Genomic DNA, 12,790 nt, shown 5'->3' with positions numbered 1-12,790 from the left:
CCAGAACCTTATCTGCATGCCCTTGGTCAGTTACTTTCCCAAACTAGTGGCAAGTGACAGACAGCTGGTGGAAGGCTGCCAAATGGGATCATGGAAACAACTGTCAGTAATGAGGTAAGTCACAGGCCGGGGATTTCTGAAGGGTCTTGCAAGCAGGAATATATGAGGCGGGATACTTCAATAAAGGGCATATCACAGTAATGAGTTAGTCTCAGTGATGCTGCCTGCATTATTACGTGATATTTACATCCACACGAAGCAGTAAGGGAGGAATAACAAACATCCAATTCAGATGCTGCAGTTAGAAACTGTAGAAGCTGAGAAGGTGTGAATTTATTTTTTCCTTACTTACACTTTCTAAGTGTGCTGGTGACAAAAAAAAAGTTTCACAGCTTTTGACTTTACACTTTGTAATTTGAGTTACTTTTGAAAATTGGTGGAGGCACAATTAATTTTCTGACTTTAATGGGCTCAGTCTAATGAATACGTCCTAACCTTTAATGTACGAAAATTATAGAACCCAGTTATTCTGTATTATTTATCCACATTATTTTCCTGTTAGCTGACATTGTTACAGCAACAATTATTATTTATGTGGCACTATTACAATAAGAGCAAATCCATTGTTTTCCATTGTTCACACCTGGTCAAAGCGGAAAGGAGCTTAATTAAGAAAGCTGAAAGCTTGGATTTTAAACAGATGTATTTGAAAGTGGAGAAGATGTTACAAGTGGGAAGAGCATTGAGAGGGAAGTGGGGTGTTGCTTGAACATTGTTTCAAGTATTAACATAATTCGAATTGGAGTATTGAACCAGCCAGAAATATGGAGGATGCAAGCTGGGACTTGGGACTCAGAATGTCAGAGAGGTACGATGAAATGAGATCATAGAGCATACAGATTTCAAGTGTAGTAACCTGAGGAATGAGGAGAGGTCAACAAAGACACAAATGGAAGAGAGAGAAGAATTTTATTGGAACATGGTATGGGTAGCAGAACTTTGGATTAACTTATGGCATCTGGAGGCATGAAAAGTAGGACATTGAAAAATTGAGATTTGAAGTGGCAAAAGAATCATTAAGAGCTGCTACAACATTGGAGATCAGACAGGAAGTAACTTTTAATCATACAAAAAGATACCTTATTTGGATGTAGTGTTTGAATCTTAGCTCAGGGTTGATCTTGACACTAAAAACGTACAAACTTAGGGTGATCTGGGGGATGGAACAAGGACATTGACTGTGACTAACTTTCAAAACTTGTGCCTAGCAGCGAATAATACATTGTGGACAGTATTAACGAGCCAAGAGTGGGACCTCAGGGAAAGCAAGTCCCGGCCTGCGGGATCTGTTGGCTAATCGGTTTTTTCATTCATTTATGGGATGTGGGTGTGCTGGCTGCTCCAGCATTTATTGCCTGTGCCTAGTTGCCAATGAGGCGGTGGTTGTGGTTCTGGTTTATGCACCCCAACTTGACTGCACATCTGCTGAAAGTAGGGTTAGAAATCCCGACAATAACACATTGTTATGACACTTGCACTTATGATTATACTAGTTTGTTACATACTTTTCCAGAAAGAACTTTTCTTAATTGCATATGCTATTATTTTCTTTCAGAATGCTAATTTGCCTTTTATTTGTAAATCTAGAAAAACAGATCTACAATATTTAAATAATTATGTTGCTAATGCTGAATGCTTGCACTGGATCAGCCTCATGCTCTTTCACATCTCCCTCAGATTTATGACACACAAGATTTTCAGAAAAGACTGAGAGAGGACAGCTTGCTTCGCTTGCCTGAGTTTATAATCAAGCCAAGGTCCCACACTGTCTGGGAGAAACAGAATGTGAAGTTACACTGCACCGTCTCAGGCTGGCCTGTGCCTCGAGTTACATGGTAAATAAAGACATCTATTATGTTCGTACAATATATTAACCCCTTCCCCAGCAGTCTTGCTTGTTTACCAAAGCAAGATAAAATGCTATTTATGGAAAATAAAACAGTGAACTCTACCTTTTTCTTTCCAAATACATTCTTAAGATAATGTGGACTTAAAAGAAGACCTTCAGACTAAGCATTGTAAAGTGCCGCACAAATGCCAAGCAATGATCGTCTCCAATCAGATACACTCTGACCCCAGCCCCTTGACATTCAATGTTGTTACCGCCACTGAATACCACACTAATCTATATCCTTGGAGTTACCATTAATCAGAAACTGAACCAGACACACCGTATAAATACGGTGACTACAAGAGGAGGTCAGAGTATAGGAACACTGCAGCGAGTAAGTCACCTCCTGAATTGTAAAGCCTGCCCACCATTGACAAGGCACAAGTCAGGAATGTGATGGAATACTCCCTACTTGCCAGTATTATTGCACCTCTAACAACACTCAAGAAGCTTGACAGCATCCAGGAAAAAGCAGCGTGCTTGATTGTCACCATATCCACGAATATTCAGTCATTCTACCATTGATATTCAGTAGCAGCAGTGTGTACTATCTATAGGATGCACTGCAGAAATTCACCAAATATCCTCAGACAGCAACTTCCAAACCACAATCAATTCCAACTAAAAGGACAAGGGCAGCAGATACATGGGAACACCACCCTACCACCACATAACATAACCATTGCAAGTTCCTCTCCAAACCATTCACCATCCTGACTAGAAAATGTGTGTAACACTGTGGATCACCAAATCTCATTAACACTCTGTATCCTTTGCAAGGGATTTTAATTCTTAAAGTTGAGCTTTGGAACTCCAAAACCACTCAATCATAGATTGCCTTAATGAATGCTCACATCATAGTAATTCAATCTCTTCCATGGGATAGCATTGCAGTGGTTTCCCAATGCCACATTCCAGTACCTACTCATGTGCACAGCTCTTTTGCAGACAGCTAGCTTCACTAAGCTGATGCCTTTAGGATTTCTCTGAGCTCCAATATTTCTTTGTTGTACCAAGAAAATACCGCTCATGGTTTTTCTTCTCCTACACTCTCCGTCTCACTGAACAGTGGCTTTCAGAGACTTCTTCTACGCTAACTGCCTGGAATTTGTTAACAGCAGCATTTATGCTGTCTGAAATGTCTTTGCTTTAGTGCTCCTGTAGCTTCAAACTGTAAGTAACCTCACGCAGCTCAAAATTTCTCCTATCATACATACACACAGATAAATTGAAACCACAGAAGCTTCTTAAGATCTATCCAAATCCAAGATGACACAACCTCCTCTGAGCTATCATTATCACTCCCTTTGTCTTTTACTCTGGCACCCTTACAATCTGATTCAATTGCTTCTCCTTCCCCTCTCACAGCAGCATAAAAAACAAAATTTTCCAGCTCATTTCAGTTTTGAATAACGGTTCTTCTGGACTCAAAACAGTAACTTTTCTCTTTCTCCAAAAACAATGCCAGACCCACTCAGTTTCTCCACCACTTTCTGTTTTTATTTTGAAATTCTATTTGTTTTAAATGTTCTGGCAAACACTAAATTCCAACTTTCAAAACTGCATCACTTTCCTAGCTGTTAGCCTCTTCAAGCAACATAGCACGAATTGTATAAATGAACTTCAAGGTGCTTTAGTTGCATCTATCCTATTTTCTACTGTTAAACTTTAATTCCTGAAACTAAAAAATTATAGTCTGAAACACATGAACCACAAATTAGATATTTGCAACAATAGCAGTAATACACATTTGCACCTGTTAAATTCTGAGTGACTAAATCATTTTATCTACTTTGTAAAAGTTTTCCAACCTTCAACTCAGGTTCTTATCAAATTACAGTAATAAACTATTTAGTATATCTATAGTACCAGTTACAATCTTGCCCATAACTTGCTTCTCCACTTTTAATGGAAGTTTTACATCATCTGTTTAATTTATGAAACAGAGGGAAGGTACTCATTTTCTAATATAAAAAGGTCCTCTGCTATTAATTGAAAATTTCCATTTAGATCATTAACAGGCCAAAATTTTCATCAGCAAAGCACTTAAAAATTAAATTTTAATAAAATGTTTCAAATTTAGTTTATTGATGCATGCTAACCTTTTCCTGTAACCTCTCTTAGAATTCCTACAGTGTGGAATCAGGCCATTTGGCCCATTGAGTCCACACTGCCCCTCTGAACTGCATCCCCCGGACCCACTCCCCTACTCTATCCCTGTAACCCATTTCCCATGGCTAATCCACCTAGTCTGCACATCCCGGGACACTGTGGGCAATTTAGCATGGCCAACCTACCTAACCTGTTCATCTTTGGACTGGGGCAGGAAACTGGAACACCCAACGGAAACCCACACAGACATGGAGAGAATATGCAGACTTCACACAGACAGCTGCCTGAGACTGAAACCGAACCTAGGCCCCTGGTGCTGCTACACAGCAGTGCTAACCACTGACCCACTGGCCATCCACTTTGGCCTGGATTTAATGCAGCTCACCAAGTTAGAAACCTTGGCTGCCAAGCCCACTTATTCATGGAAGAAGGCCAGTTTCAGTTTCCAAGTAGCAGAAAATTCATCCACCCAACTTACCATCCCTGATTTGGGGGTGCTAGAGGGACTGATGTGCTGTTCCTGTACTAGGTCTAGGAGCTAGGCAACTGAGCAGCATGGTGGCTTAGTGGTCAGCACTGCTGCCTCACAGTGCCAGGGACCCAGGTTCACCCCAGCCTTCGTTGACTGTCTGTGTGGAGTTTGCACATTCTCCCTGTGTCGGTGTGGGTTTCCTCCCACAGTGCAAAGATCTGCAGGTTGGGTGGTTTGGCTATGGGAAATACAGGGATAGGGTAGGGGGGTGAGTCTGGGTGGGATGCTCTTGGGAGAGTTGGTGTGGACTTGTTGGGCCAAATGGCCTGTTTCCACACTGTAGGAGTTCTGTAAAAGGAAAACATGACTGCAAATAATGGAATGCGTAACACACCTTCTGGAAAAGGTTTGATTGTCTCCCATTTCCATATGCCACCTGAGTTATCCCTTATTATCTGTCAGATTAAATTATGCACCAGTGTTGACTAAAATCAGTTTCGATGTGACTTCAGAATATTGCAGATAGGATTTAGCAGAAAGCTAGGAGGAAACATTTCTTGATAAAACCATGCTGCTGAACAGTACTGGCGAGCGTCTTAGTTTGAACTGTTTTAAGGAATTAGTGTTGATGTGCCTTTTAGTTTTGAATTCATTATGTATTACCTGCATACATGATGCTCATGATTGGAAAAAAAAATCAGATTTTCTCCTGCTTTACACTATTATCTTTACATTTGTAACGCCCATTTTATTTTAATGCTTAGGTACAAGAACAATGTGACCATCAATGTCCACACTGATCCTGGGAAATACATCATTGACAGTAAATATGGTGTTCATTCCTTGGAAATTAACAAGTGAGAAGCTATTTCCTTTCTTCAGTCTAAAGTCAATTAGTTTGAGTAATCAATTTCTGTTAAAAGAAGGAATAATATTTGCGACCCTGAAGAAGGGTTATACCCAAAACGTATACCCAAAACTTTCACTCAGATGCTGCCTGACTTGTGTTCTTCCAGCCACCTGTTTGTTTACCAAGAAATAATATTGGTAGTGTGAATTGTGATTCAATAATGCCTGCAGAGTGACTCAGACATTAATAATTGTGGAAAATTAAGGAAACACAAGTACATTATCAGTCAGTTGTTTTGTTTGCAGAGTCCTAACACTTACACGTGTTAAAAATTTCATGATATTGCACAATTTGTCATGGACGTTATTAGCTGGGATAGATGGCTTGAGACAGTCATTCTTTTTTCTCCAACTTCCTGTCTTTCTCAATTATACATACCAAAGAATGGACTAGAATCTGCTGTAGAAAAGTATTTAACATTGACTGTCATGAGTTAAATTTGCCCCTGACAATTGCCAAACGATATCTCATCACTACTTCATGAGAATTTCGCCACGCCACTTGGGAAAAGCAAAAATAGGTTGAGTGAGATGATCTCGATGTCAAGATGTACCATGCCATATTTGTCTCCCAATTCTGCTACACATCTCACCATGGCCCATGTCACTCAGATCCCTATAAGATTGTGCAATAAATTTTAAAATAAAGTCAGGCTAAAAGTTATTGTCAATTATAATATGGACCAAATAATTATAAATATAATGCTTTATTATTGACTTTTTAATAAGAATTTGAATGCACATAGTATGTTGCAGTATTGCACATTGAAAGCAAAGGAAGAAATGGCAAATTTATGGTGCAGAAGAATGCCCTTCAGTCCATCATGCCAGGTGTAAAAGAGCTATCCAGTCAAGTTTATCTTCTAGTTCGTGGGCAGTAGCTCTAGTATATTTCCAATTTTTCATTTTTTAAAAATGCAATGATAGTTTTTTTTGTCTCTACCAACGTTCCAGGAAGTGTGTTCCAAACCCTAATCAACCTCTGGGATGAAAATAAAACTCTTCGATTACCTCTAATCCTTCTATAAATCTATGCTGGCTAGTTATTGACCTCTGTTCATGATAGCCCAAATACTCTCCTTCAAAAATAAGTCAATTATGAATATTTGTGTGACTCCATGGAAAGAATCCATAGAAAGTGAACAAATTTGATGCTAACTATTATTCAGAAAGAAGCACATTCAATTCTTTAGTATTGCTGTAAAATAACCAAACATAATTGTATCTTGCTAGAATAGGATAATATTATCTGTACCATGACCCCAGTCTTCCAGTTGCTGTACTTAACAATATGCTGATAGAATATGGGTCCTTGGTATATTTATAATTGGTGAAAGACCTCTTAAGCTTCTTTATGTTTCAAAACTAATGTAGATCTTCAACCCTGTGTGCTCCCAGACTCCAAACTTTGACAGCAGTTGAAAGGAAATGGTTGAAAGTCCTACCCATTCCGTCTTTTGAGCAAGTACTGTGTGACAGTACATCACACTGAATAGCCAAACAATTTCTGACATTATAAAAATGCAGTCCATTAGTTGAAAAATGAAATATTTCTGAACTGGATGCCTCAGTGAATACAAAAGCACAAGACATATCATCATATATATATAATGTATCATTAGATGACTTAAATTAAAAATCATGAGATTTCTTCACTCTGTGTTCATTGTCTGGTGGCTGGAAAATCATGGAAATGGCAACCATTGTGAAAATTTGACAGGCAGACAAATCCTGATGAATGTTTGGTGCTCTAGAAGTAAATCTATTTACTGTGTAGCATTGCCCAATATTGTAATTTGTTCATTCATACTGGCACATTCCAAGCAGAACTTAATTAGAACTACTAAGCTACTGTTTTACAGTCAGTTGGTGCAGGAATCCATTATCACCAGTTTATAAATAGCTGAATGTTACCATTGAAACTACAGAACAGTTTGATTGATCATAGTGCTGCCTTCTGATTAAGTCAATGCCTATTCAGCTGTAAAGTTCCTACATTTAAATATGTTCACTGATTTCCTTTTTATATTAAGTTCTATTTATATTTATTGTTCCTAATTGCATCTTTGTTGATACTATTGTTTGTTTTACTCCTGTTCAATTAACCTGCATTTATACAACCCCTAATTACCTTTGAAACTTTGATACTGTTATAAGGAAACATAATAGCCAATTTCTACAGAGCGGACCCTCAAACAGGAGTGTGGTAACTAAGTAAATTATCTATTTTAGCAATGTTGGTTGAAGAATAACTTGGTTCAGACACTAGGTCAACTTTGTTCATGCTCTTTAGAGAGTGATATAATTCTTTATTTAAATGTGAAAGGATAAGGGGGATCCATTTCATTGGAAAGGTAGCACCTCTGATATTACATCACTCCCTCAGCACTACACTGAAATGTTGGCTTAGATTATGTGCTGATGTCTTAGAACTAGAAAGTTGAGAATGCTTCTGGAATCCAATGCTGACTCAAGAAAAGTTATACTACTGCAGTTACATTTCTTAAGTTTATTGCCTCTGATTTTTTTCTCCCTATCTCTTGCATGCTGCAGACTATAATTCACCTACAATGGCTTTCTGGTTTCTTTGTTAATGCAAAGCCAATTTCTACGATAAGCCCACAGAAAATTTTCAATGGGAAAATGCAGATTTTATCCAGCCATCAGGAACAAGGACTCTGTATACATGCTTTCAAATAAGAAATATTAGAAACATTAGTGCAGATAACAGAAATTCACATAAAGTATCCATGGGAATATATTCAGGGATTCTTTGCAATTGACAAATAATCAATTCAGCAGATAACATATTAGGTGGAAGCTGAACACAGAGTTCCATTCATACAGTCTATTCAGTTCAATTATAATGCCCTGACACTGACAACTAACTCAACAGAGCAAAAGTTCAACTTTAAAAATAGGCAGTGCATTAGATGGGCTAATTGAACCAGATTTTTTTCTAGAAATTAAATATAATCAAAGTTTTAAAATTTACTTTTCATTAGACGTAGCAAATAGACTGATCAGAAGCCAGCCAGTGACCACCAGTTAAGCAATCGTATCTCTACATGGAGTTGGTATTGTCTGAAGAGGAGAAAAGGAAAGAAAATGAGCAAATTTTAAAAAGTTTAATGTAGTTTAATCTTTGCAAAATTATCTATTTAGCATTGTTTTCTTTTCTGTCTAATTCTGGCATCTGGTTTCATTTCAGTTGCGACTTTGATGACACTGCTCAGTATCGTGCCTCAGCCATGAATGCAAAGGGAGAAATTTCAGCTTTTGCATCAATTGTTGTGAAAAGTATGTTCACAAAATAAAATTTTCATGTGAATCTGTTTTAGTTGCTTGAAATGTTTTGTAGCGAATTGGACAGGTACATCCCATCTGTTTCTCATTTATTCCAGGATTCAAGGCAGAGCATGGTGATCTTTCATTCCACCCTGGAAGAATTGCACCTCCTTCATGTAGGTATCATGGTCATTTGGATGACCAACTTTATTAAAGATTTCTACCCTTGGTTGAAAAAGACTTAGACTTTGGTAATTGATTCCAAGATTATTTCTCCTCTGTATTGACATGCACAAAATTTCTTCCATGACCTGTAGATTTTAAGACATAAAACTTTGTATTAACTGATATATTTTTAAATGGTCTTCTGCTGCTTTCAAGTTTCTCAATACTTCTTCTTTACCTAGCTTTCTCAACTAAAACTAACACTGCAATCTGTTTGTAATGAATTTTCTGGATGCTGACACAGGGCAATTTCTGAAACAAAAACAGAAGTTATTGGAGAAGTTTAGCAGGTCTGGCAGCATTTGTGGAAAGTGAAACAGTGTTAATATTTCAATTCCAGTGACTCTTATTCAGAACCGATAGTGTCTAAGAAAAAGTGGTATTTTTGCTGATGACAGGGTTGGCAGGGAGAATGAGTGAGCAGATAGGCGGAGATAAGGCCTAGAGAGGGGGAAAGAGAGAGAGGGAGAATGGAAATAAATTAGTCAGAAATAGGGGATTGTTGACAGTAAATCAGGGAAGAAGAAAAGTTAGATAGATGACGAAAGGGTCTCTGATAAGGGGAAAATGGGTGGGCTGTACTGAAAGCAACCCATGTTGTGACAGGGCCTTGGGTGTGCGGATAGATAAAAGACATGGAAAGAGGTGTTCAGGCTCTAAAAATATTGAATTTGACATTGAGTCCTGACAGCTGTAAGATCCAAAGCAGAAAATGAAATGCAGTTCTTCCAGCTTGCACTAAGCCTCACTGGAGCAGTGTAGCAGGCCAAAGACAGGCCTGGGCAATTCTGGATTGATTGGGTAACTAGGTAGAATATGTAGAATACAATCAACATAATTAACTAAAGAACTTGAACAGAAAAATAGAAAGCATTACAGGCTGCAGATTATGAAATTAGAAATTGACTGTGAATTTCACGTAATTGAAACAAAAGCTTAGTCTAAAATAAATCTTTAAAGCACATTAGACAATTACACAAGACTACTTTGAAAGAAAGCGAGCAGGAAAGAATTAGCAATACCAAGGCAGAGTTTCCACGAATAAGGATTAAGGAGAATAAATTAATGATGCGTACCTGAATCGCAAACATATTTTGATGGTAAAGCACTGCCAGACAATCAGCTTTTTGAAGAGGACTGTGTTTAGATGTTTTGGAAATTTGGCTTTGTAGAACTGTTGAACTTGAAATAGACAAAGTAAGTCAATATTACAGAGTTGAATGTTTGGGCTGAGATTTTACCATTTTCAAGGCCAGTGTGGGAGTGGATATGTTAGGTATTGACTTAATCATCACCAACTCAGAAAGCTCACCAGGTCACCAACTTATTAAGAACTGACAGATGAATTTTGGTGAGATTTCTGGCCTTTCACAGGCTTCGACACTGCTATCATATCTCACCAGAAGTTAATGAAAAATCAAGGGTAGGTAGCTTCTGGGTCCTAAAGACCATTTTTTTTTTGGGACATACTCTTCAGGGCATCCAAAAGCAAAAGTGTAGGTCTTTTTCTTCTGTTCCTCATGGATGGGGTGGGAGGTGATCACAATAAGGGAGTCCTGGAAATTGAAGGCAAGGGCAGGGATTTGGTTTCAAAGGCCGTTCCCTTCAACTTCATCTGTGCATGTGCTTGGCCCCAGATTATTGGCAGTTGGAAGCCCTCCCTGAACCCAGTCCCAGTTCAGTTACCAGATAGGAAGCTGCTACTTTTCCTACTTGTCTGAAGGGTTGGTCATCGGAGAGGAGATGAACTGAGACTCTTAATTACCTATTATTTGACTATTTAAGGGTCTTAATCATTAACAAATTGAGAAAGTACCCAATGGACCTTCTTACGTAGCACTTAATTGGTAAGGTGGTAGCAGAAGGTTAGTAACTCTCTGGGGTGTTACTTACCCAATCATTTCCTCTTCTCACCACCACTAGTGCCAGCTTTACCTTCTATTTTTGAAAATATATAGACTGAGGCCAATATAAAGGGTTTCCTTAGCCTTACTTTGCCAGTTCTAAATAATAAACAAATTGAAAATGTAAATCTTTGGCTAGGATTTTCTTCTCCCTCAATGTTGCAGGGAAGGTGGCAGGAAGGTCAAATAATTGGGTAGTACCTTCCCATGTCAGAAATTAAGTTTGAAGCAAGAAGGTCCATGGTCAACCTTCCCAGCCACTTGATGCCTCATCCCACTTAGATTACAATCCCTTCAATACCAGGCTAGATGAGATCAAGTCACCTCCCTGACTGGTATAACACTCCAGGTAGTTTGGGGGGCTGGGATTCCTTTGATCTGAACTCAATTATTCAAGATTGAGGGACTCAACATACAGTGGGGGCGGGGAGCCGTGGCCTACTGAGAACCAACCCACGCCCTTAGTTCTGTCAGTCCTACCCTCTGTCCCAGATACCCTATAGCCCAGAAACCACCAAGGCTGCCCTTCACCGAACAACATTGACCTGTCTCACTGTTGGTCCTCCATCTGGGACTCTGGCCAGCATTGTCTTTCCAGTAGTCATATCCATCATACTGCTGGTTTCTGATTGGCTGACAACTCCAGGTAGGCGGGACCTCCCCAGCCAAATTCTTCAACAGTTTCTGTTTTTATTTTGGAGATTGTTGTAACTCGGTACATTCAGAGCTGAATTTTTAACATGATGAAAATATTATCATTATAGTTTAATTTATTATACAGTCTAATGGTGTTATATTATATTTTATTTACTTTTATTATATCTGCATTTACTGTACAATATTATACTGTATTACATTTACAGCTGGGATTAATGTGGGTCTCTTTTCTGTTCCATGACATATTATCAAAATTCAGATATCTTGCATGCATGGATTTCTATTTAGCTAAATCAACTAAAATAGAAAAGTGATAAATTTATAAATAATACCTCATGCCAAAATTAATTTGGGCACATTCTGTTAATGAGTGCATAACTCCCCATAATAAATAAGTGATCAATCTGACTCGTTACTAATAGAACTAGTAGTTTACTTGATAGTTCTTAAATGTGCTCATGCCACATCGATACAATTGGTTCTAACCTCAGCCTTGCTAACTCACTGCAGTAATTGCCAAATACTGTGAGAATGGAAAATAAACCTAAAAATATATCCCACATTGGATAGATCTGGCAAACCCTGTACCCAATCACAAACCTTCCAAAGTCGATAATCACAGCTGGAGAATGCTAATCACTAGCTCTTTGCCAAATATCCCAGTTCCAAGTAATTAAGAGCTACTCTCAAGAATTACTTGCGAGAGAAAGAAACACAACAGTGAATGAAAAATGTCAAAAAAAACTAAGAAGACTTTTTTCTTTCCAAACAGATGGCTATTTCCCTGGTGACCCTCATATGAAGTTTGAAGTGCACTTTGTTGATAAGTTCGATGTGTCATTTGGGAAGGAAGGTGACACAATGAGTTTGGGTTGCACTGTCATCGTTCACCCTAACCTAAAGCGATTCCAGCCTGACATCCAGTGGTGGCGCAACGGTAAGTGCTTGCTGTGCCTTGGAGAAACCATGATCCGTCGTAGTTGGCAAGAAACTAAAGACCTAGAGGCTGAGAAAAGGTCCTTAATGATTGTTCCTCCTTCCTAACAGCAGTGAAACTGATTGTATACTATTCCACATGTAATGTTCTGATCTGGCTCCATCACCCCATTACCCATTCCAGTACCACACACGTGGGCATTCTTCATGTGTGAGCTTAGATATGAGTGAAATCAAACTTTTAACCTGTGTGGGATCATGTGAGTAAATTAAATACTCTGAGGATGAATTCCTTGACAGTGCCAAAATTGGATTTTAGTGGACATTAGCAATAGC

General features: G+C 38.5%; 1 protein-coding gene across 1 annotated transcript in view; it reads left to right on the top strand.

The window, feature by feature from the left end:
- myom1b (myomesin 1b) overlaps positions 1-12,790 on the top strand; it is a 119,262-nt gene that overhangs the window by 27,018 nt on the left and 79,454 nt on the right. The window contains exons 5-9 of the mRNA XM_048596137.1: positions 1,738-1,895; positions 5,300-5,392; positions 8,656-8,744; positions 8,849-8,908; positions 12,291-12,455. Of these exons, the coding sequence (XP_048452094.1) occupies positions 1,738-1,895; positions 5,300-5,392; positions 8,656-8,744; positions 8,849-8,908; positions 12,291-12,455 (565 nt within the window). The remainder of the gene's footprint in view (positions 1-1,737; positions 1,896-5,299; positions 5,393-8,655; positions 8,745-8,848; positions 8,909-12,290; positions 12,456-12,790) is intronic.

This window comes from Rhincodon typus, chromosome 4, assembly GCF_021869965.1.
Source record: "Rhincodon typus isolate 14 chromosome 4, sRhiTyp1.1, whole genome shotgun sequence".
Taxonomy (NCBI): Eukaryota; Metazoa; Chordata; class Chondrichthyes; order Orectolobiformes; family Rhincodontidae; genus Rhincodon; species Rhincodon typus.
This window is presented reverse-complemented; position numbering and strand designations above follow the sequence as displayed.